Source organism: Heterodontus francisci, chromosome 15, assembly GCF_036365525.1.
Source record: "Heterodontus francisci isolate sHetFra1 chromosome 15, sHetFra1.hap1, whole genome shotgun sequence".
NCBI classification, from domain to species: Eukaryota; Metazoa; Chordata; class Chondrichthyes; order Heterodontiformes; family Heterodontidae; genus Heterodontus; species Heterodontus francisci.
The window spans coordinates 96,699,541-96,724,301 of record NC_090385.1 but is presented as its reverse complement, the minus strand read 5'-3'; the positions used below and the strand labels follow the sequence as shown (position 1 = coordinate 96,724,301).

Below are 24,761 nucleotides of genomic sequence, written 5' to 3'. Positions count from 1 at the left end.
CCAGAACTAGAGATCACTGCTTAAAAATAAGGGGTCACCTATTTAAGACAGAGATGAGAATTTTTTTTCTCTGAGGGTGTGAGACTTTGGAACTTTCTTCCTCAAAATGTGGTTGAAGCGGAGTCTTTGAGTATTTTTAAGGCAGAGGTAGATAGTGTTGTATGATTGCCTTTAAGATCTTAGTATGCTAATGAGCTAAGTGCCAGAACATAGTCATGTGACTCAAAGCCAGAATGTGTCTGCAACTGTAACACCTAGAGGAAGGTTTTGTAAATAGTTAACTCTACTGTATATAATATTTGGCTATAATAAACCAGTTTGAGATCTTCAACTAACTGGACTCCATGCATCTCATTTATGTTGCATCAGACAGCATAACAAACTCATTATATGGTGAAAAGATAAAGTCTAAATTGAAGACCACGGGTAAAACAGCTTTGAAAACTACCCTTCCTACAGCCGCTCGAGACAATCTTAAAAAATAAAACTGCTCAAATAATTTTTAAGAAGAAATTGGCTCAAGCTGTAGAAGACAGAGTTCTGAATGACAGGCAGCAAGTAAATCGGGTGAGTAATTGTGCCAACGGTCGAGAGATACTGGCTTTAAAAAAAAAAGCTTTGAAGTGCATATAAAGTTTGTTTTTTTTTAAACAAAGGCTCCATTGAAAAAAAATGAAGACCCGACTCCTGCCCCAGGCTGATCGAGGTCAGAGCCATTACAGGAGGTATCTGATCGCAAAAAGCGCGGGAAAGTCACGATCACTTCAGAGCTTCATCCATGCAGCCAAAGTTTTTAAAAACTCATTAAACCACATGAGTGTGAAGAAGAGCTTTCATTCAGGCAACCAGAGCTCTAAAAATACCATTAAACCACTCAAGCATGGAACAACCCCTAGTCTAAAAAAGCAATTGAACTGCTTATTGAACAGATGTGTAATCAGAGCAGCTTAAGTGCGATAAATACACAGCACTGTCAAACACCTACTCCTCTCAATCCAAGCAGCTAATCTAAATTAGAGTTTCTTAAAGGTGAAACATTGCAGCGTCGTAGAACAACTTTTAAAGCAAGTTTTAAGCAAATGAACAGCAGGAAGATGGATAGCAAATTTCCCAGCATGAAATGAAAGGCCATGGATATCCTATCCGAATTCCAAACAGAGAATGCAGTTCTGCTTCACAGATCAAGTGATTGCAGAACAAGAAAAACAGGCTGTAAAAATAATAAGAGTATTTGAAAATGAGGGATTACACAGACTCAATACCTCTAGCTTATCTGAAGAGGACTATAAAGATCCCCCAAAGATATGGGAAGCGCTAGACGACCAGTTCCGACCAAGAGTGAATTTTTGAATTCACCGCCTGCAATTGATTTCCTGCAGGCAACAACCACAGGAATCAATAGATCAATTCATCAGTAGATGCCGCAGTAAGGGCAATGAATGTGATTTCTCAGAAACTGAGCCTTCCGAGCAACTAATGGAACTGGTGATTGTCTCAACACTGTTACGACTAAGGCGGGTGAGTTTATTCCAGCCTCACTTCTCCACAGGTCACAACATATTAATTTAAATTTTCCCACTTATCGATACGGTCAATCATATATTCTGTTTTTTCCCAGAATAGAACATGCTAACCAGGTTTCTTTAATGATGACAAAATTATCAGTTTATTATAAAACAAGTCTTATCTAGTAATGAAGTAAAACAAACATACAGATTGCATTTTAAAGTTCCCTATTTTACCTTAGTCCCTTCACATACACACCCACACACACACACATACACCGGTTAACCGAAAAAAATAAAAAGGAATTTTTATTTAAATTCAGAGCTCTGTTACAGACAAAAAACTTGGGCAGATTGCTTGCTTGTTTTTGAAGAAAACAGCAGATGAGATGCATTGTTCCAAAACCGGCATACTGTCTAACTTCTGAGTACACGTGGACAGGTCACTGAGATCTTTTAGAACAGTTCTTTTCAGGCGGTGTTGAAAAGTAATTTAGCAGGCTTTCGGCAAAGAAAGGAAACAAGATGAATTGACACAGTAGACTTCTTGGGGTCCTTCAGAGATGCTGGAAAGCGAGCTGGGTTGTAGTCTTTTCTCCTTTTTGGGAATTCTCCAGACTTGACTTATCAGCTGCTCACTTCAGAAGGTAAAACACACACTGACCCAGAACCAAAAATCTTTTGAGTTTTCTGCCCAGCCCAGGTGGACTCCGCTGCTACTGGGCTTGTCCAGTCAAGGGACGCTTGTCACTTCTATGCCCTTGTTACCAGGGTTTTAGTTCTATCTTTAACTTGGGTCATGTGACAACCAGTAACATAGTTACCAATCCAGTTCCATCAGTGCCCCCTTGCTGGCGCTTTTAAAAAAAAATCTGGTCCAACATTTATTCAATTGAACCATAAATTCCTTTAAAAGAATATTTTTGACACAAACAATCACTTTCATAACCGCATCCATTGAAGCGTTTCAGAAAGAACTCTTTGGGGAGTGGAAAGAAAGGTCACAGCAATGATGCACTGCTAGCAAATGGCAGGAAATATGAAGCCATTGTAGCTGGACAACAGCACCTGCAAGCACTAGGTGAAGCCAACAGCGTCAGCATGATGATCAACTAGAAAAGAGCAAGCAGGCTGTATGGTAAGTGTGGTTGGTCCCACTCACCCCAAAGTTGTCTTGCATCTCAAGACCTGTGCAAGGCATGCGGTGCAAAAGGATACTGGGCCTGTCTATGCAACAAATCTGGCTCCAAAAGTGTAGCCAGAAGTCACAGTAGGACAGAAGCAAACAGGAGACAGGCACAGCAAGGAGAGCTCCAGAGACCTGTGCAAACATAAGCCAATACGTGAAGTTCACAGAGCAACATACCTGAGCCAAGACTCAGAGAAGCAATTCTAAGTCAGAAGGTGAGCAAATGTTTCACATTGTGAACCTGACACACCATGATGACTTGATGAAGTCAAACAAATGGAAGCTTTTGCTACCATTAACATCATGTGTCCAAAGAAAGCTGGCAAAAACACACTTGGGGTTAAGATGGACACCGGAGCTAGTGCAAATATCCTACCAGTCCAAATACTGAAGGATATGTACTGGAGTCATTGAAAATCAATGGGCGGCACAGTGGTTAGCACCGCAGCCTCACAGCTCCAGCGACCCGGGTTCGATTCCGGGTACTGCCTGTGTGGAGTTTGCAAGTTCTCCCTGTGTCTGCGTGGGTTTTCGCCGGGTGCTCCGGTTTCCTCCCACGGCCAAAGACTTGTAGGTTGATAGGTAAATTGGCCTTTAGAAATTGCCCCTAGTATAGGTAGGTGGTAGGGGAAATATAGGGACAGGTGGGGATGTGGTAGGAATGTAGGATTAGTATAAATGGGTGGTTGATGGTCAGCACAGACTCGGTGGGCCAAAGGGCCTGTTTCAGTGCTGTATCTCTAAATAAATAAATAAAAATAAAAACATAATCAAAATCTTCATTCGCTGATGGCAGTAGCTCGTCACGAAGGGCTTGTTTTAACATCAAGAAGTGCCAGGTGAATGTAAGTCAGATCGATTTCTTTGGCTCCATCAATTCTAGTTGCGGAATCCGTCCTGACCCAGGCAAAATTGAAGATGGAAGGCATATGCCTCCCCCACAAGACAATGAAGACCTCTAGAGATGTCTTGGATTTTTCAACTTCTTGGCACGATACATTCCAAATTTTTCTGACAAAGCATCATCACTGAGAGAGCTCTTAAAGACATACCAGATATATGGCAGGAGGACCATCAGGCTATGTTTGAGTCTCTCAAACAAGTATTGTCAGGAGAAACCTGTACTCTGCAGTACTATGATCCAAGGAAGAAGACAATCCTGGAAGTCAATGCCTCACAGAAAGGGCTAGGAGTGTGCATCCTGCAGGATGGCAAACCAGTTGCATTCAGAACCAAATGTTTATCCTCAGCACAATCTAATTACTCAAACATAGAGCATGAAACACTTGCTCTGGTGTTTGGAATCACAAGGTTCCACACGTACCTGTTCAGTAAGCTGTTCACTGTGGAAACTGACCACAAACCACTGGACATCTGGCGCAAACCATTGACAAGTGCACCACCTCGACTACAGCGACTCTTAGTGAAAGTACAGGGGTACGACTTCGATGCCTGCTACAAACCAGATACCAAAATGGTCACCTCAGATACGCTGAGCCGATTGCCAAGTCCAAACAAGAATGAAGAAGTTCCACTGGATCTACAAGTAGACAGCATGGACATCGAGGTGGAAGATGTGCTGAAAGTCGATTTTATTGCATTTTGGTCAACACAAATGTGACCAACTACAATCAGAAACAGCCAATGACACACAGCTGAAGGCCCTGTGGAGAATCATCATAGAAGGATGGCCTGATATGGTGAAAGAGGTGCCAGAAACCCTCAGATGCTTTTGGCCTTATAGAGATGAACTCGGGATCTCGAGAGGCATCACCTTCAAAGGAAAAACAAGTGATTGTGCCCAAAGCTGTCCGTCAGGGCATCTTGTCACAACTTCGAGGCCGTATAGGCATAGAGTGAACAAGACGACTGGCATAAGACACTGTTTATTGGCCAGGGATCAACAGTGACATCGAAAAGTTAGTGAGGATGTACGAGGTATGCCAGAGCCACCAGCCACAACAACGCAAAGAACCTCTACACCCTCACGAGATTCCATCAGAGCCTTTGTCCGAAATTGCCACTGATCTGTTTTCTGTTAATGGAGGCGATTTTATCTTAGTCACTGATTATTTCTCCAAATTTTCAATTGTCATACAGGTAAAAGACACTTAAAGTACAGTCATCACAGACACATTGAGTGCCATATTCACTCTGTTCGGTGCACCTGAAGAAATTATTTCTGACAATGGGTCATAGTATATGGGCAGACCTTTCAGGGATATGTGTGCCAAATGGGGCGTAAACCATGTGACATCCTCACAAGTTACCCTAGATCTAATGGGCTTGCCGAGCGAATGGTTTGCACAGTTAAATCACTGATCCTGAAGTGTAGGACAACGAAACAAGATCTTCGTGTTGTCATGCTCCACCTCAGAGCTACACCTATGGATATGAGCTTACTGTCACCAGCAGAGATCATGTTTGGCAGACAAGTGCGGACGACTCCACCAAGCCATCATCTGTCCAAATTCTCTGAGATGCAGGCGACACTGCTCAAAAAACAAGGGAGAATGAAGATGGTGCATGACCAACATGATGGGGCAGAACTACCTCAGCTTAATGGAAGACCGAGTTCAGGGACCTACACCCCACAATGAGAACATGGTTACCTGCAGAGATATCCAAAGTATGCAGTGAGCCTAGATCCTACGAAATTACAACATCTAGTGGAGCAGTGTTGAGAAGGAACCAAAGCCAATTAAGAGGTGTGCAATATTCCAGTTGTGCACAGCGGACTCGGAAGAACACACTCTGCGATGAGGGTGTGACGGAACAACAGGACGACAACCAACACATTGACAACATGCCTGCAAACCAAAAGCAACCAAGGCTGAAATCCACATCCCCAGAAGGTTATACCATAACTAGATCTAGAAGAGTTGTCAAACCACCGAAACGATATATGGACTCTAAGCCTCTGCACTCATAAATTTCACAATCTCTATCCATGTATACATAATTTTGATAACTAATTTTGTGTGTTTCTTGTAGCATACAAGACTTATCTTTGGAAAGAAAGGGGATGATGTATGATTGCCTTTTCGAGTGATGTCCCTTTAAGATGTTAATGTGCTAATGAGCTATGTAGCAGAACATAGTCATGTAACTCAAAGCCAGAGTCACTCTGCAACTAACACCTAGAGGGAGGTTCTGTAAATAGTTTATTCTGTACTATATCAAATATTTAGCTGTACTAAACCTATCAACCAACTGGACTCCACGCATCACATTTATGTTGCATCAGACAACATAAAGAAGTCATTACAGATAAATTCTTGGTGAGAAAAGGGGTGAAAGGTATTCAGGGGTAGGTGGAAATGTGGAGTTGAGGTTGCAATCAGATCAGGTTCGTGGGGCCGGGTGGCCAATTCCTGATTCTAATTCATTTGTGTTCCTCCATCTCTTCCCTTCTCTCTCTGTCTCTCTCCTTTCCCCACTCCCCCAACACAACTTCATTGTCCTGGAGGCACTGGTTCCTTTTGCTACACTCGCTCTTCGTAAGCTTAGACAGTGATCTAGAAGCTACTTAACCATAGAAGATACTGATCCTGCTGCTGTCTGTACGTATACACCCCCACACACACACACACACACACACACACACACAGACACACACACACACACACACACACACCAGGGTTTGCAGGATCAAGACCTCCAGCTAATAGCTCTGTGCACAACCAGGTTATACTTCTGGATTTGGGCTAAAGAAACTTCACCTGTACCTGATATTCTGGGACCTTTGCTGTTTTGGGGAGGTGAGGGGTACTTAAAAAGCGATGAGGGGAGTGCTAATGGAAAGAGTTGAGGGGCAGATCCTGTGTTACCTCCATTTTTTTCTCCCCACAGGTTGCTCAGAGTGCTGTGTGAGATGTCTCACGGGCATCCCCTATGCTTCTCTCATCGCTACCGTGCTGTGCTTTGTGGGAGTGGCCGTTTTCTGTGGCTGTGGCCACGAGGCTCTGACTGGGACCGAGAAACTCATCGAACTTTACTTCTCCAATGACTTTACAGATTACGCTGTCCTGGTGAATGTGTAAGTATCTCAACATCTTTCTCTTTGGTCTTGTCCCCGCTTGTGCACAACACTATGTTAGGAGAGACACCAAGCTGTGTAGCTGGGAGCAGAAAGTTGCAAAAGGACATTGACAGATAGCGAGTGGGCAAAACAGTGGCAGATGGAGTTCAGTCTGGGCAAAGTGTGAGGTCATCCAATTAGGACCCCAGAAAGATAAATCTGATGTTTCTAAATGGTGATATTGGAGAGATTTAGGCACCAGATACGGAAATAATTAAATACTACTGGACGGGTACAAAAAGTCGATCCAACGTCTAATGGAATGTCAGCCTTTATCTCAAAGTGTTGGAAGTTATGCTTCAGTTGTACAGAGTGCTGTTCAAACCACATCTGAAAACTGTTTTCACATCGAGGCACCATACCTCAGGAAGGATATATTGGAAAGGGTGCAGTGCAAATTCATCAGAATATCATCAGGCCTTAGACGGTTAAATTATGAGGACAGGTTGCAGAGTCTAGCCTTCTATTTCCTTGAGTTTAGAAGATTGAGGGGCGCTCTGATCGACGTGTTTAAAAGCATTTGAAAAGGTAGATGTAGATATATATATTTCCGCTGATGGGAGAATTAAGGACAAGGGAGCTCGGTAGGGAAATGAGGAGGACTTTTTCTCTCTCATATAGTGGTTGAAGTGTGGAACTTTATCCATCAAAAGGCTGTGGATACTGAGGTCAATTGAAACTTTATCGATAGAGATTGCTAGATTTTTGTTGGATAAAGGTATTAGATATGGAGCAAGGTTGGGTTCATGAGGTTGGGGTACAGATCAGACACAATCTAATGGAATTAGCTGGGTGATATAGTGGTAATGTCACTATACTAGTAATCCAGAGGCCCAGGCTAAGTCCCTGTGGACACAGGCGCAAATCCCACCATCTGAATTGAAAGCTAGCCTCAGTAATGGTGCCATACAACTATCATTGATTGTCATAAAAACCCATCTGGTTCACTGGTGTCCTTTAGGGAAGGAAATCTGCCGTCCTTTCCTGGTCTGGCCTACATGTGACTCCACACCCACAGCAATGTGGTTGACTCTTAACTGCCCTCTGAAATGGTCTAGCAAGCCACTCAATTCAAGGGCAATTAGGCATAGTCAACAAATGCTGGCCTTGCCAGTGACAGACATTCCATGAAAAAGAAAAAAATGGCAGAGCAGACTGGGAGAAGCTGAATTACCTGAATTACCTTCTCCTATTCCTATGTTCCTCTCTGTGTGCTTGTGTGTAGAGTGTAGGAGTGAAATCCTCTGCAAACAGTGTTTGAATGTTTCGAGGTGTCTTTGTTTGTGTTGTGTGATCTTCCCCATTATGGGAAGTGTGTGAACAAGCATTATAGTTGTCAATTCTTTCATCACCTTTTCATTCTGCTGCTCCCAGAGTCCATGTGTTCCAGTATGTTATCTATGGAACTGCATCGTTCTTCTTCCTGTATGGGGTGTTGCTGTTGGCGGAGGGGTTCTACACCACCAGTGCCATCAAATCCCTCTTCGGAGAATTCAGGACCACCGTGTGTGGCAGATGTGTCAGTGCAACGGTAAGTCACTTGAAGCCCGCAACATGTGGAACAGTCCGGATCCTGAACTCTGACTTCTATTCACAACTGAACTGTGAACCTCCATAAGGTGTAAAACGGGACATTGGGAGGAGGCGGCTCTTACAATGTAAATGAGTTGCTGGCATGTGGGATGGTACTTCGGGGGTAAAAATGCTGGGTTCAGATACATATCACTCTCTGTGACTTGATGGCTCCATTCTCTTTGTCGCCCTCCCAAAACACGGGCGGATGAAGTGACACTCTTTGGAAATTGCCTGGTTCCATTCTAATGTCATTTTCTGTTCTTCCACCTGAAGCTCAGGCTTTTGGTGGAATGCTGTTTGTGGCTGTGAATACTCTCTTGTTCAGGGGCCTTAAAGAACAGTTATTGGCAGCTGAGCTAACTGGGAGCAGGAGGCATCCTGGTTGATCTCAAAGCTGCTCTTGCCTCACATTCACACCTGCACTGTCAGCCTAGATTTTACGCTCAGTCTCTGGAGTGGGATTTGAACCCATAACCTCCTGACTCAGAGCTGAGTTCTACTACTGAGACACAGATGACTCCTATGGCCTCCTTAGAAGATTTTGCCTCCAATACCAGCATCGACTCCACTCTAAATGTTGGCAAAAGTCAGGAAGAATTTTTACCAGAACTTTCCCCTCCTCCGTTTTAATTCATGTTCTCCTGATATAATATAACTTGACACACCTGGTAGCCTCCAGATTAACCTCTTCAAATCACTTAACACCCTTTAGACTTCTATAAGGTACACTCTCCGTCAGCTCATTTTAAGGATAACGTCCTGCAGTTAGTCGAGTCATCCCCCTGTAATCCATTCAATGATCAGTGACCTGCTGTACATCAGCTCCGTGGGCTGAATGTTTCCCCCAATGTGTTCATTACTAAAACGTCACCCATTAACCTGGTGCTCACTGACCCTATCGGCTCTCCGTCCCCTAACACCTCCAGTAACATATTCTCATCCTCATGTTCAAATTCCCCCATAGTCTTTCCCCTCCTTGTCTCCGTAACCTCCGTCAACCCTCCGAGAACTTGGAGAGGCACAGGATGTTCTGCTCCATCGTTGGTGGCTATGCTTTCAGCTGTTTAGTCCCCTGGTTCTGGAACTCCCTCTCTAAACTTCTCCACCTCTCTACCCCTCTCTCCTCCTTTGCAGGCACTCGATAAAACCTATCTCTTTGAACAAGATCTTGTATCTCCTTACATGGCCTATTGTGAATTTGTGACTGAATACATTCCTATGAAGAGCCTTGGAATATTTCACTATGTTGAAGATGCTATATAAATACTAATTGTTGTAGTGAAGGGGTGATCTGACCAGGATACTATAGTTTTAGAATGATACCTTCTGACTTAGACTCCCTGATCCCTTCAACATTCCATTTGATTATTGCTGTCCAATGGCTTAACGTGTTCACTCTACAATTAACAAACTCCAATCACTTTTCACTGTAGTTCTTCCTACAGCTAAATACACCCATTGTTGCTACCAATGTATGGTAATTTTCATTTGTTGAGTTTCAACCTTCCACTAATCTGCTCCATTTCAGATTTTGCCCAACACCCTGGCTGCTCCAACCAACTTAACTGACCCATTCTTCCCATCAATTTTCATGTTGTCCCCAACACTTACAGTCCCCAGCCACATATATCAGGCAAATTAAACTGCCCATTTGCCATTACCAAAAATGCCTATTACAAAGGTGCCACTTAAATTGTGTTGAGGGCATTGACTATTTTGGGAAGGTCAAGCAGCTGTTGGCACCTCCCTCTCAAGAACACAAGAAATAGGAGCAGGAGTAGACCATTTGGCCCATCGAGCCTGCTCCACCATTCATTATCACCATGGCCGATCTTGGGCTTCAATTCCACTTTCTTGGCCCTTCCCCACATCCCTTGATTCCCTACAAGACCAAAGCTCTATCTACCCCAGCCTTAAATGTATTCAATGATGGAGCATCCACAACCCTCTGGGGTAGAGAATTCCAAAGGTTCACAACCCTTTGAATGTAGTAATTTCTCCTCATCTCCGTCCTGAATGATTGGCCCCTTATCCTGAGACTGTGTCCCCGTGTTCTAGATTCCCTGACAAGTGGGAACAATCTCTCAGGTTCTACCTTATCAAGCCCTTTCAGAATATTGTATGTCTCCATTAGATCACCTCTCATTCTTCTAAACTCAAGAGAGTATAGGCCCAATTTACTCAGCCTCTCAGCATAGGACAAGCCCCTCATCCCAGGAACCAATTTAATAAATCTTCACTGCCTTGCCTCCAGTGCAAGTATATCCTTTCTTAACTGTAGAGACCAAAACTGCACAGTGTTCTAGCCCTGTACAATTTTAATAAGACTTCTTTATTCCTGTACTCCAATCCCCTTGCAATAAAGGCCAAGATGCCATTTGCCTTCCTAATAGCCTGCTGCACCTGAATGCTAACTTTGTGTGTTCCATGTATGAGTACCCCCAAGTCTCTCTGAACATCAACACTTACCACTTTCACACTTTTTTAAAAAAAAAAATTTGCTTTTCTATTTTTACAACCGAAGTGAACAACTTCACACTTCCCTACATTATACTCCATTTGTCATCTTGTTGCCCACTCACTTAACTTGTCTATATCTCTTAGCAGCCTCTCTACATTCTCCCCGCTGCTTACCTTTCCACCAAGCTTTGCATCATAAACAAACTTAGATACATTATTCTTTGTCTGTTCATCCAAGTCATTAATATAGAATGTAAATAGCTGAGGCCCAGCTCTGATCCCTGCGGCACCCCACTATTCACTGTCTGCCAACTTGAAAATGCCCCATTTATGCCCGCTCACTGTTTCCTGTCTGTTAACCAATCCTCTATCCATGCCAATATATTACCCACAACTCCATGAGCCCTTATCTTGCCTATTAATCTTTTATGTGGCACCTTATCGAATACCTTTTGGAAATCCAGGTATACTACATCTACTGGTTCCCATTTATCTACCCTACTAGTTACATCCTCAAAAAATTCTAATAAATTTGTCAAACAGAATTTCCCTTTAGTAAGACCGTGCTGACTTGTTCTAATTATACTATGCTTTTCTCAATGCATTGTTAAGATTTCTTTAATAATAGTTTTCAGCAGGTTCCCAATGACTGATGTTAGGCTAGCTGGCCTGTAATTCCCTGTTTTCTCTCTACCTGCTTTCTTGAAAGGCGGTGTAACATTTGCCAGTTTCGCAATCTGACGGGACCATTCCTGAATCTAAGGAATTCTGGAAAATCTTAGCTAGTACATCCGCTATCTCTGTTAGGACCCTAGGATGTAGGCCATCTGGTCCGGGGACCTGTCAGATTTTAGTCCCTCAGGTTTCTCCAATACTTTTTCTCAGCTGATATCAATTTCCTTAATTTCCTCACTCTTTTTAGCCCTAGGTTGCTGCCTATTTCTGGTAAGGAACTTGTGTCTCTACTGTGAAGATAGACACAAAATATTTCAATGCCTCTGCCATTTTCTCATTTCTTCCTGTCTCTGCCTCTAAGGGACCAACATCTACTTTAGCTACTCTCTTCCTTTTTATGTACTTACAAAAGCTCTTACAATCTGTTTTTATATTGCTGGATAGTTTACTCTAATTCTATTTTTTCCCTTTTTATCAACTTTTTGGTGGCCCTTTGCTGGTTTCTAAAACACTCCCAATCCTCAAATTAGCTACTTTTTTTTTCCAACATTGTAAGCCTTTTAGTCTAATACTCTACTTAACTTCCTGAGTGAGCCATGGATGTGTCTTTCTTGATGAGTTTTTATTTTGAATGGAATATATTTTTGTTGAAATCTTTGAATTGTTTCTTTGAATATTTCTCACTGTTCCTTTACCGCCATACCTTTTAGTCTAATACCCAATTAACATTAGCCATTTCCCCTCTCTTACCCTCGTCATTGGCTTTGTTTAAATTTAAGATTCTTGCTTGTGACTGAAATGTGTCACTTTCAAACTTAACATGAAATTCAATGGTGTTGTGATCACTATTTCCCAGTGGATCTTTTGCTACAACATTGCTAATTAACCCTGTTTCATTACACAATATGATATTTGTATCCTTAGTCAGCTCGACAACGTATTGCTCTAAGAAACTGTCCCGAAAACATTCTACAGATTCATCTTCTAGACCACTGTTGCCAATTTGATTGTCCCAGTCTATATGCAGATTAAAGTCCCCCACAATTAATACATTTGTTACAAGCTCCAGTAATTTCCCATTTAATGTTCTGTTCAATAATATACCTACTATTAGGGGGCCTGTAAATTACTCCCACCAGTGTTTTCTGACTCCTGCTATTCCTAATTTCCACCCAAACCAATTCTACTTCATGATCTTCTGAGGCTAGATCCCTTCTTATTAATGTCCTTATGTCATCCTTTACTATCAGGGCTCCTTTGCCATTCTGTCTGTCTGTCCGTCCGAAATATTGTGCACCCTGGAATATTCATTTCCCAACCTCGATCTCCTTATAACATGTCTTGCTAACGGCAATTAGATCTAAATCATTTACCTCTATTCGTGCCACTAGTTCATCCATCTTATTACAGATGCTTCGTGCATTCAGATAAATTAACTCTAATTTCATTTTTTTACCTCTATTCTCTGCAATGACCTTATTTGCTGATGTACAATTTTTGTTAAACTCTCTGTCCTTTCATAGAAACCTATAAAATTCTAACAGGACTTGACAGGGTAGATGCAGGAAGGATGTTCCCGATGGTGGGGGAGGCCAGAACCAGGGGTCATAGTCGAAGGATACGGGGTAAACCTTTCAGGACTGAGATGAGGAGAAATTTCTTCACCCAGAGAGTGGTGAGCTTGTGGAATTTGCTACCACAGAAAGCAGTTGAGGCCAAAACATTGTATGTTTTCATAAAGGAGTTAGATATAGCTCTTGGGGCAAAAGGGATCAAAGGGTATGGGGCGAAAGCCAGAACAGGTTACTGAGTTGATTGATCAGCCATGATTATAATGTATGGCGGAGCAGGCTCGAAGGGCCAAATGGCCTACTCCTGCTCCTATTTTCTATGTTTCTATGTTTTCTGTCCCATTCTGTTTGGAGTTGCCCACATCACTATCCTGTTCTGATGCCCTGACCTCTCTCTTTGGATTTCCCTGGCCACAGCCCTAGTAATGTGATTGGCTATGACACTGGTTGCAACCCAGTTCAAGTGAAGCCCAAGGGAATAGCTCCCTCTTCCCTGAGTACTAGTGCCAGTACCCCAAGAATCGAAACCCCCTTCTTCCCACACCACTCTTTGAGCCATGCGTTTAATTCTCTAATCTGCTTGAACCTGTGCCAATTTGCATGTGGCTCAGGTAACTATGATTACCTTTGATGTTCTGTGTTTTAGTGTGGATCCTAACTCATCAAATTCTCGAAGCAGAACATCATTTCCGGTTCTACCTATGTCATTGGTTCCCACATGGATCACGACAACTGGATCTTTCCCCTCCCACTGCATGTTCCTCTCCAGCCGTGAGGAGATGTCCTTAACCCTGGCACCAGGCAGACAACGCAGCCGTTGGAGCTCCTGGTCGTGGCCGCAGAGAACAGTATCTATCCCCCAGACTATACAGTCTCCTATCACTACCACATTCCTCTTCACTTCCCCCACTGGAATGGCATCTTTCACCATGGTGCCATGGTCAGTTCGCTCATCCACCTTGCAGTCCTTCTCTTCATCCACACAAGTAGAAAGGACCTTGTACCTGTTGGACAAGGTTAGGGGCTGAGGCTCCTCCATCACTACTTGCTGATTCCCTCAACGTGCCTCACTCGCAGTCACACCCCTGACCATTGGCCACCTCTAATGTTCTCCCTACTCTAACTGTATCCTGGAATAAAGTGCCCAGGTAACTCTTCCCCTTCCCTGATGCTCCATAATGTCTGAAACTCACTCACCAGCTCAGCAATTCTGAGCTGAAGTCGTGCAAGCTGCAGACACTGCAGACATGGTTGTCCGGGATTGTAGTGCATGCCACAGATTCCCACATGCTGCAATTGCAGCACACCACCGGCCCTGCCATCTCTGTACAACCTTATTTTTTAAATTAGTCAATTTGTTAATAATTCACACAGCTGAAGTAATGGAAAGTTGCACTCACCTACCTCTGAGTCAAAGGAAAAAGACTCACCAACTGCTGGAGGCTAAAAAAGGTAGGAAAAGAAGCCCCTCTTTCCCCCTCTGCACCGAATTCCCACATGCACCAAATTTCCAACTTCACTCTGGCAATGTCTCACTCAGGCAGATGTGTCCTCTCCTGTGCCATTCACAGAGTCTGGTAATGGGACACGTCCTGGCACTGTTTTTAAAATGAAATAATTACAAACCCTTCTGTTATGAGTGGAGGTGAGAGTACAGACTCTGCTCATTTAACTCTCCCTCCTACTATCTGCCCCCATCATAGTCTGACTGTCTCGTGAATGGTCCCAAGGCTTGTTGAGAATGTAGAGTCTGAGTACACGAGGCATTGAGTAGTGGCACTAGGGAATGTAGACAGTAAATGGAGAGGCACAGGATGAAGATTCCCTCAGTGCAGCTATATCTCTTGTCCTGAACCAGTTCGCCTGGCACTTCCAAGTTTTCAGCTGTCAGATTATACCAGCGACCATGAATAGCAAGCAAATTTCATTGGCACCAACATGCCTGCCATAAGCAATGTACACTCTATTTAGTGCCAACTTGAACAATATGTATTGGATTTGTTTGTAATATTGGGAGTGGCTAGGGATCCCAGCAACAAATAATGGGGTCCTCCACTTCTACCTCCCCCTCCCCCCACCATGACATCACTTCCTAAAACTACCCATTTTAGCCAATTCATTTTCCACACCCAGTGTTTGTCCTATGGTGGAAAAAAAGGGGGAGTGGGACTATCTGAGTTGCTCCTGTCAAGAGCTGGCATGGACACGACAGGCTGAATGGCCTCCTCCTGTGCTGTAACCATTCTGTGATTGAACTCCTACTGCTCCTGAATTTAGCTAGCTGCCTTTCATGAACTTTATCAGAGGCCTTTTGGAAAGCTAGCACATCATATCATATGGTTTTTGCCATTGTCCATTTGGGATGACACCTTGTTTTTTTTTAAAAATAACAGCCAGTGAGGGTGATCAGGAACTGCGACAATGCAATGACCCAGCTGAGATCAGCATTAGTATAGACCAAGAATGCACCCTAGGAGCTGGTTTGGCAGGTTGAATCACTGCTCCCACTAATGACTGAAACTTTGGTTGAAGCTGAGGCATTGTGTTAAAGTTAAATCTTCTCTGTGTGGGGTAATTCTGATCTGAGCCCAGCTCGGGCTATTTCATCCTCTGACTATCTGCATGCCCCATGAATGTTTCTGCCTGGCTGAAGCGACTGCAGTCCATAGTCTGAATCCAAAGCTTCCTCCCATCAGATCCAGTCATAAATTCTAAAAGTGATTAGAAATGGCCCTTTTACAGACATCTTCACACTGGAGAAGAGATGGTTGAGGGATGATATAATTTGCTGTGTTTAGGATTCTAAAGGAAGGAGAGAATGTAGACACATTGTCCAGAACAGTCGAACCAGAGGACAGGGCCTATGTTTAGAGGGGGTAAATTGAAAACTAATCTGTGGAAACAATATTTCAATGAGCGAGTGGTCAATCGAGGCAGACGGTGAAAATGATTCATTGATTCATTCAAATGTAAATTGGATTTCTCTCCAAAAATAACATTTTGGATACAGTATATGAATAATTTGAGACATGAGAAGTGGTAAGCGTAGTGTTCTTGGGAGAAATAGGTGACTTAGGACCTATGGTTCCCCAAGCTCTCCATCACTGGGGTTTTCCTCACCTCCTGTCTGTTGTAGACATGCTGATTGCTAGGATTATTCAACGATTCCTTTACCATGTGACAACAAGATGGTAGAAGTCACTTTGTGTGTTCCTATATATAATCTCTCTGATGGATCCTTTGTCCCATGTGCTCTGTGGAATGCTGTTTCAAAAGCTTCCTTGATAAAGCCTCTTGTGTAATATGAACTGCAAAGTTGGGTCTGAACCCTTTGGAATAGATTATAAACTGACTTCATGCTCGTGTGTGACAGTGAGTCCTGTAGGGGTGAAAATTACATCTAATAGTTGACCTAGTTAAAATAGATTCTGGCCCATTTAGATCATCATGCCAGTTAAATGTCTAATTGAGTACTGATTGTCCATTTCCATTCTGCACCATTGGGTGATTGAGAGATTTCCCGGTTGGTTTGAGGATTTTCCACTATGTTTCTCTCTCTGTACATGTGACGTGTAGGGCAGATTTTGGTTGCATTTTCCACTTACCTCTCCTCCTCTTACAGTTCATCGTTCTGACCTATGCCCTGGGTGTGACCTGGATGGGAGTCTTTGCCTTCTCCGCGTTGCCAGTCTATATTTACTACACCATGTGGTCCACATGCCAGATGGTCAAATATGTGACAGATAACGGCACAGGCTTCGATGATATCTGTGTGGATGCCAGGCAGTATGGTACGGATTTGGGCCATTTGTAAAAGTTAAATACACTCATTAAAATTATTCTGGTTTTTTTCTCTCCCACATATGAAACTTGGAGGTGTGGCAGATAATGAGGATGGTACCAATGGACTGCAACAGGAGATAGGCTAGCAGAATGGGCAGGAAGTGAGATAGAATTTAATACAGAGAAGCATGAGGTGATGTATGTTGGCAGAATGGATAAGGAGAGGCAAATTAGAGTGAGGCAGTGGCCCTGCCCACTAGCTAGAAAGTCAGGGGCGAGCCCGTCTCTATGGGCCTGGAAGCCATGCAGGGATTAATAGATTTTTGGGCTCCTCGGGAAACGAGGGATATGGCAATAGGGCAGGAAAGTCAAGTGGGGTGTGGGGTCAAAGATCAACCATGGTCTTGTTAAATGGTGCAGCAGGTCCAAAAGAGTGTATGGCCCACTGCAGCTCCTATTTGTTATGTTCGTATGGAACATGCTTCCCCCAAAAGACTTTGCATGCTGGGGATCAATTGAAATTTTCAAGATAGATATTTGGATAAGGATTTCAAGGGAAATGGAGCAAAAGTGGATAAATGGAATTGAGGAATAGATCATCCATGATTTTATTGAATAGGCTTAAGGGGTTGAACTTTTTCCTCCAGTTTCTATCTTCATGTAACTTTCTGGCTGATGAGTCCAGTTGGGTTTGAGTCATTGAGTCATTTACGGAACCGCAGGAGGCCATTTGGCCCGTCAGTTCTGCTGGTAAACTGGTTTGTGCTACAGCCATGTGAAAGAAATTTAACAATCAGCTTGTATCGTTACCGAAAATCATTATTAACTCATATATAATGTATTTTTGCTGGTGCTCATCCCATTTTCCTCGACCTCCTGTTTCAGGGATTCTGCCTTGGAAAGCCAATCCAGGGAAGATCTGCGGCCTGAATTTAACCACTGTTTGCAATGCTTCGGAGGTAAGTGGGGATTCTAAAACGATCAGTCCACATCATCTCGCAGCTTCACTCATTCACCCAGCAAGCTGGCACCACAAGCTAACAGCAGAGGATCCAAACCTTTCCACTAACTCACTCTCATTTTGGCCTTTAGTTTGAGTCCACTCCTCAAAATGGCTCATAACTCAAAGGCAATGTGAATGTCTTGCTGGTGCATGAGTGGGTCATCTTTACTCTGTATCGACCCCGTGCTGTACCTGTCCTGGGAGTGTTTGATGGGGACAGTGTTTGATGGGGACAATGTAGAGGGAGCTTTACTCTATATCTAAACCATACTGTACCAGTCATGGGAGTGTTTGATGGGGACAGTGTAGAGGGAGCTTTACTCTGTATCTAACCACGTTTTTAAAAATATTTTTAAAATAACTTTATTAAAACAGATAAATAAACCAAAAACTCAAATTAAAATGCCATTCTCGGCGTCGACGATGCACTCCAGTCCCTGCGGTGTCCACCGGTCGTGGAAGGCCTCAAGCGTACCGGTGGACAATGCATGCTCCTTCTCCAGGGACACCGGGGCGGGAACATAACCCCGGCAGAGGGGCAGGCAATCAGGGAGGATGGCCTGCAGCCTGGATCTGTGAATTGCCACCTTGGCCAGACCCAGGAGCAGACCGACGAGGCGATCCTCCTCCCGGCCCACGCCCCTCCGCTCCGGGTGCCCAAAGATCAGGCGCCTGGGGCTGAAGTGCAGCCAAAGCTTGAGCAGCCCCTTCAAATACTCAAAGAGGGGCTGCAACCTCGCACATTCCGTATATACGTGGAACACTGACTCATCCAGGCCGCAGAAAGTACAGGCAGCCTGGGAGTCCGTGAACCTACTTAAAAGTCTATTGCATGGGACTGCTCTGTGCAACACCCTCCATCCCAGGTCCCCGATGTAAAGGGGGAGGACTCCCGCGTAGAGAGACCTCCATCGGGGTTTCCCCTTGCCACCAGATGGCAACGCAGACCGCCAGGGCGTGTCCGGCCGGCTGACCAGGGCGAGGAAGTGGAGCGTTTGCAGGAGTTGCCTGTACAGGAAACCCCTCCACGCCGATTGGAATGACACGGGGGGCATTTCCGAGAGGCGGCTCGGGTTGTGCGGGACCGGCTCCCGAGGAGGGTTTCGGGGCCTGGGTCCGATGAGCAGTTCTGGCCAAGTGGGAGTCAGCTCGGCCGGGAGCGCTCTGCACTCCCGAGCTCTGCCGGGAGCTGCGTGTCGTCTTGAAGGCAGTGACACTGGCGGAAAAAATACGTCGCCAGCGCACACCATCTAGGAGGACGCTCGACGTACAGGTATCTCTGCAGGGTCCGAAGGTCGAGAGTCTCAGTCTGGATGCGGACACACACCGGCGACTGGCCGCCCTCCTCGATCGGGAGACTCAGGACCAGTGTCCCAGTGTTTCCTCTTGCCCCAGAAGAAATCGACGAGTTTCTTCTGGATCTTGGTGGCAAATGCAGGGGGCCAAAGTGACCAACCGGTACCACAGCATCGAGGCCACCAGTTGGTTTATGACCAGCGCTCGGCCCCTGTAGGAAAGCACTTTGAGCAGTACTGACCAGCGCCCCAGCCGAGCGGTGACTTTCGCCTCCAACTCCTGCCAGTTTGCCGGCCAGGCTCCCTCAGCGGGGCTAAGGTGGACTCCCACATAGAGGAGGTGCGAGGTGCTCCACACAAAAGGTGTCACCTCCTCTGGCAGGGAGTCCACCTGCCACTGACCCACCAGGAGACCGGAACATTTCTCCCAATTGGTCCTCGTGGAGGACGCGGCAGAAAAAGTATCTAACCCGTGCTGTACCTGCCCTGGGAGTGTTTGGGGACAGTGTAGAGGGAGCTTTGCTCTGTATTTTGCCTATCGTTGTTAAATGACCTCATGCTATTCAATACCCTCACAAGTCATCCATTTCCAATGAGATAAGGTGCTGGAAAATCACTAATGCCTCTGGATTCCTAAGAATTCACATTTTGAGGAATAGAAAAAAAAATCACGTAGTAATACCAGAAGATCCTAAATGGATGCAAGGAGAAAACTTTAGACAGTTGGCTGACCTGCACCGTGACCCTTTCATTCAGTTGATGGTGTGTTTAACATTGAATTCCTTTGACCTGTAATTCTGTGTTTTGCATACAGTTCGAGCTGACCTACCATTTGTTCATCGCAACATTTGCGGGAGCTGCAGCCACAGTCATTGCTTTGGTAAGTAAAGATGAAGGTCTATGGGGGACAGTGAGTGAGTTTTACTGAAAAGGACAATTGCTAGTATAAAACAGAGGCTTTTAGTTACCACAGCAGAAAAGGATAGAGCAAACAATGCTCCAATAGGCACATATATACACAGGCATATTGGCCTGGGCTCAGAGCTCCACAGCAGAACTGCTCATTTGTTCTGAGTTAGAGGGGGGTGCACTATTGGTGAATGGTTTATGTGGCTGATAGTTTTTTGTATCATTCACGTTTGGCTTTCGTTGACGATACAAACTTTAATGTGTTTTTTCTTCACCTCTTTTTCTTCCCCTCTCCTCCTTCCCCTCTCTTCCACCTCCCCTCCCCTCACGTTCTCAGCTCACCTACATGATGTCCTCCACCTATAACTATGCTGTTCTGAAGTTTATGAGTCGGAGTGACTGCTGCACAAAATTCTAACTTAAAGCACAGACTGCATCCACCCCGCTCTGGCTCTCTCCGCCGCCTCTATTGCCCAACTTCACTCCGGGAGAATTCACCAATTGTTCTGTGGTTCCTCTCACTCAGCAAGTGCTCAGTAACAGCTGCTCCTCACCCTACGCGGACCCCGAGATCATTGTGTAACCACCACGTAAACTGAAAAAACTCTAATGTAACGTAAAGAGTTTAAATATAACACAAGGGAAGATTACTAACTATTTTAGTATTAAATAAGCTTATGTATTCTAACCCATGTTGGATGCAGAGAAATATTGTGTCTGTAGAATCTCAGGGCTTGAAATTTTGTTCTTAAACACAACCTTTTACAAGTAGTTTGTATTTTGTTTTTCTGTGATATTGTGTGTTCTCTGCTTACACCTGCTTCATGTCTATTTTCACGAGTTGTGAAAATAAAAATGCTGGAGTCTGTGAGCTGATCAGGATGATGTGGATTCCTCTTCCTATTCTGGTGATGATATTCATAGTGCCAGCACTCAATGGGCCTCATCCACTATTCACCAGCACTGCAGCTTGGGGGCTAGGCACATTCATCTGGAGGAGAAGAAATGGGAGAGTCTGATCTCTCGAGAGTGACATCTAGTTTACTGGGGGAACCATAGAGAGCGAGTTTTACGCTTTATCTAACCCCTGCCCTTGGAATGTTTGATTGGATAGCGTAGCTGGTCCTGAGTGTGTTTGGGGCGCGGGAGGGTGGGTGGGTGTTTGGGGTGTATCTCAGTCTTTCTCTCTTTGTGTCTGCCTGTGGGAGGCTTCCGTGTGTCCGTTCTCCTCCATCTCCACACCTCTCTTTCTAGATAAACTTTCTACTCTGTCTGTCGGCCAACTGGGCGTACACCAAGGAAGCTAACAAAATTAAGCTGTGCGAGGAGTTACGAGAGCAGGAGAACCAGGAGCTGCATCAGCTGGAGACCCGTCAATAATGTGCCATGAAGTTTGAATTTTCACAGAAGATATTGCGTCCCACTTCAAAAAAAAAAGTGATGCTATGGGGATCTAATGTTGAAGGTTGATATTCTGCTCCTTAGTGAGCAGGCAACATCACCTCTGAATTTGATCATCAGCAATTCAGAAATGTCTTTGTGTAGAAATTGCCAGATCTGCACATCAGTGGAGGTCTTAACTGCCGGATGCTAATTAAAATATTGTATCTTTGGTGCAAAATGAAGAGAGATTTGTATTTATATAAAGCCTGACATGGATTTAGGATGCCCCAAATTGCTGTACAACCAATGAAGCATAGTTACTGTTGTAACGTAGAAAACATAGCAAACTTACACAAACAGGCATATGATAATGACCAGATAATCTGTTTGAAATTATGTTGGTGGAGGGAATAAATATTCATCAGGACACTGGGGAGATACCACCTGCTGTAGTCGTGGGATCTGTGACATCCACCTGAAAGGGCAAACAGGGCTGCCTCAGTTTAATATCTTATCTGAAAGACAGCACCTCTGACAGTGCAGCATTCCCCTGCTCCTGGAGTGTCAGCCTCGATTTTGTGCTCAAGTCTCTAGAGTGGGATTTGAAACCATGACTGTTTGGTTGACAGACAAGAATGCTGTCACTGAACTATGGCTGTCCAGTTCATATCTACTTGGCCTGTAACTCTTGGGGGAGTTCCTGCTCAATATTACCCCACCAACCAGGAAAGGAATCCCAAAGCCTTAATGGCTGCCAAAGCTCTGGACTGAATATCCACAAAGGAAGGGATTGAGATTGCATCAGGGGCAAGCAGTGTTGGAGGAAACCTTACCAGTGAATTATTTCATTTTGGAAACTGCCCAAAGAAGTGGAAGATGAGCAACAAAAACAGAACCCAAAGAATATAGAGATGAAAGAAGGCATCAGAGAGATAGAAATATGACCGACGGAATGGAGCAGCAGGGAGGGGCATTTGGTGGGGGAGTTCGAGTGAAATGAATGCGGGCCGTCCCTCAGTGCTTTCCTGGGTCCTGGGTTTCACCCAATCCCGTGAGCAGCCTGAGCCCGTCACTCTTCAATAGGAGGAATCTGGTCAACACGCCCCACTCCCCCAACCTTGTCCCTCAGTGCTTTCCTGGGTCCTGGGTTTCACCCAATCCCGTGAGCAGCCTGAGCCCGTCACTCTTCAATAGGAGGAATCTGGTCAACACGCCCCACTCCCCCAACCTTCCTCCCCCCAACCTCGCCCCCCCTCCCTTCCTCTGCCCCCTCCCACAACCACCTTACCCCTGTCCTCACCACCTCTGACCACCTCCCCATCCCCCAACTTCCCTCCCCCTCCCCTCCCTGCCCTCCTCCCCCCGAACTGCCCTTCCTCAACCTCCCTCCCCCAAAGCTCCCTCCTCTTCCCCTTCCCTCCCAGCCTCTCTTCATTCCCTCCTCCCAACCTCACTCACACTCCCCCTCCCCTCATCTTCCCCCCCACAACACCTCCCCCCCACAACACCTTCCCCCCACAACACCTTCCCCCCCCCAACACCTTCCCCCCCCCCCCAACACCTTCCCCCCCCCCAACACCTTCCCCCCCCCCCCAACACCTTCCCCCCCCCCCAACACCTTCCCCCCCCCCCAACACCTTCCCCCCCCCCCCCCAACACCTTCCCCCCCCCCAACACCTTCCCCCCCCCCCAACACCTTCCCCCCCCCCAACACCTTCCCCCCCCCCAACACCTTCCCCCCCCCCAACACCTTCCCCCCCCCCAACACCTTCCCCCCCCCCCCCAACACCTTCCCCCCCCCCCCCCCCAACACCTTCCCCCCCCCCCCAACACCTTCCCCCCCCCCCCAACACCTTCCCCCCCCAACACCTTCCCCCCCCCAACACCTTCCCCCCCCCAACACCTTCCCCCCCCCAACACCTTCCCCCCCCCAACACCTTCCCCCCCCCCAACACCTTCCCCCCCCCAACACCTTCCCCCCCCCCCAACACCTTCTCCCCCCCCCAACACCTTCTCCCTACCCCCCCCCCAACACCTTCTCCCTCCCCCCCCCAACACCTTCTCCCTCCCCCCCCCCAACACCTTCTCCCTCCCCCCCCCAACACCTTCTCCCTCCTCCCCCCAACACCTTCTCCCTCCCCCCCCCAACACCTTCTCCCTCCTCCCCCCAACACCTTCTCCCTCCCCCCCCCAACACCTTCTCCCTCCCCCCCCCCAACACCTTCTCCCTCCCCCCCCCCCCCAACACCTTCTCCCTCCCCCCCCCCAACACCTTCTCCCTCCCCCCCCACCAACACCTTCTCCCTCCCCCCCCCCAACACCTTCTCCCTCCCCCCCCAACACCTTCTCCCTCCCCCCCCCAACACCTTCTCCCTCCCCCCCCAACACCTTCTCCCTCCCCCCCCCCAACACCTTCTCCCTCCCCCCCCCAACACCTTCTCCCTCCCCCCCAACACCTTCTCCCTCCCCCCCCCCAACACCTTCTCCCTCCCCCCCCCCCAACACCTTCTCCCTCCCCCCCCCCCCAACACCTTCTCCCTCCCCCCCCCCCAACACCTTCTCCCTCCCCCCCCCCAACACCTTCTCCCTCCCCCCCCCAACACCTTCTCCCTCCCCCCCCCCAACACCTTCTCCCTCCCCCCCCAACACCTTCTCCCTCCCCCCCCCCCAACACCTTCTCCCTCCCCCCCCCCAACACCTTCTCCCCCCCCCCCCCAACACCTTCTCCCCCCCCCCCCAACACCTTCTCCCCCCCCCCCCAACACCTTCTCCCTCCCCCCCCCCAACACCTTCTCCCTCCCCCCCACCAACACCTTCTCCCTCCCCCCCCCCAACACCTTCTCCCTCCCCCCCCCCAACACCTTCTCCCTCCCCCCCCCCAACACCTTCTCCCTCCCCCCCCCAACACCTTCTCCCTCCCCCCCCACAACACCTTCTCCCCCCCCCAACACCTTCTCCCCCCCCAACACCTTCCCCTCTTCCTCCTGCCCCGCTATCCCCTTCCCCCTGCTCCCCCCTCCCACTCTCCCCCCTCCCACTCTCCCCCCTCCCACTCTCCCCCCTCCCACTCTCCCCCCTCCCACTCTCCCCCCTCCCACTCTCCCCCCTCCCTGCTCTCCCCCCCCCCTGCTCTCCCCCCCCCCTGCTCTCCCCCCCCCCCTGCTCTCCCCCCCCCCCCTGCTCTCCCCCCCCCCCTGCTCTCCCCCCCCCCCCTGCTCTCCCCCCCCCCCCTGCTCTCCCCCCGCTCTCCCCCCGCTCTCCCCCCGCTCTCCCCCCGCTCTCCCCCCGCTCTCTCCCCCGCTCTCTCCCCCGCTCTCTCCCCCGCTCTCTCC

At 46.8% G+C, this 24,761-nt stretch overlaps 1 protein-coding gene across 2 annotated transcripts in view; it reads left to right on the top strand.

Annotated features, from left to right (window-relative positions):
• Positions 1-21,563, top strand: part of LOC137377948 (proteolipid protein DM alpha) — a 56,841-nt gene extending 35,278 nt beyond the window's left edge. Inside the window, exons 2-7 of one of the 2 annotated variants that reach the window (XM_068048009.1) lie at positions 6,547-6,733; positions 8,150-8,306; positions 16,679-16,847; positions 17,725-17,798; positions 19,952-20,017; positions 21,301-21,563. In XM_068048009.1, the coding sequence (XP_067904110.1) occupies positions 6,547-6,733; positions 8,150-8,306; positions 16,679-16,847; positions 17,725-17,798; positions 19,952-20,017; positions 21,301-21,426 (779 nt within the window). In that variant the 3' untranslated portion in view covers positions 21,427-21,563. Of the gene's footprint in view, positions 1-6,546; positions 6,734-8,149; positions 8,307-16,678; positions 16,848-17,724; positions 17,799-19,951; positions 20,018-20,383; positions 20,855-21,300 lie in introns of those variants that run through there. The other variant, XM_068048011.1, reaches the window with a different exon arrangement.
• The last annotated feature ends 3,198 nt before the right edge of the window (positions 21,564-24,761 follow it).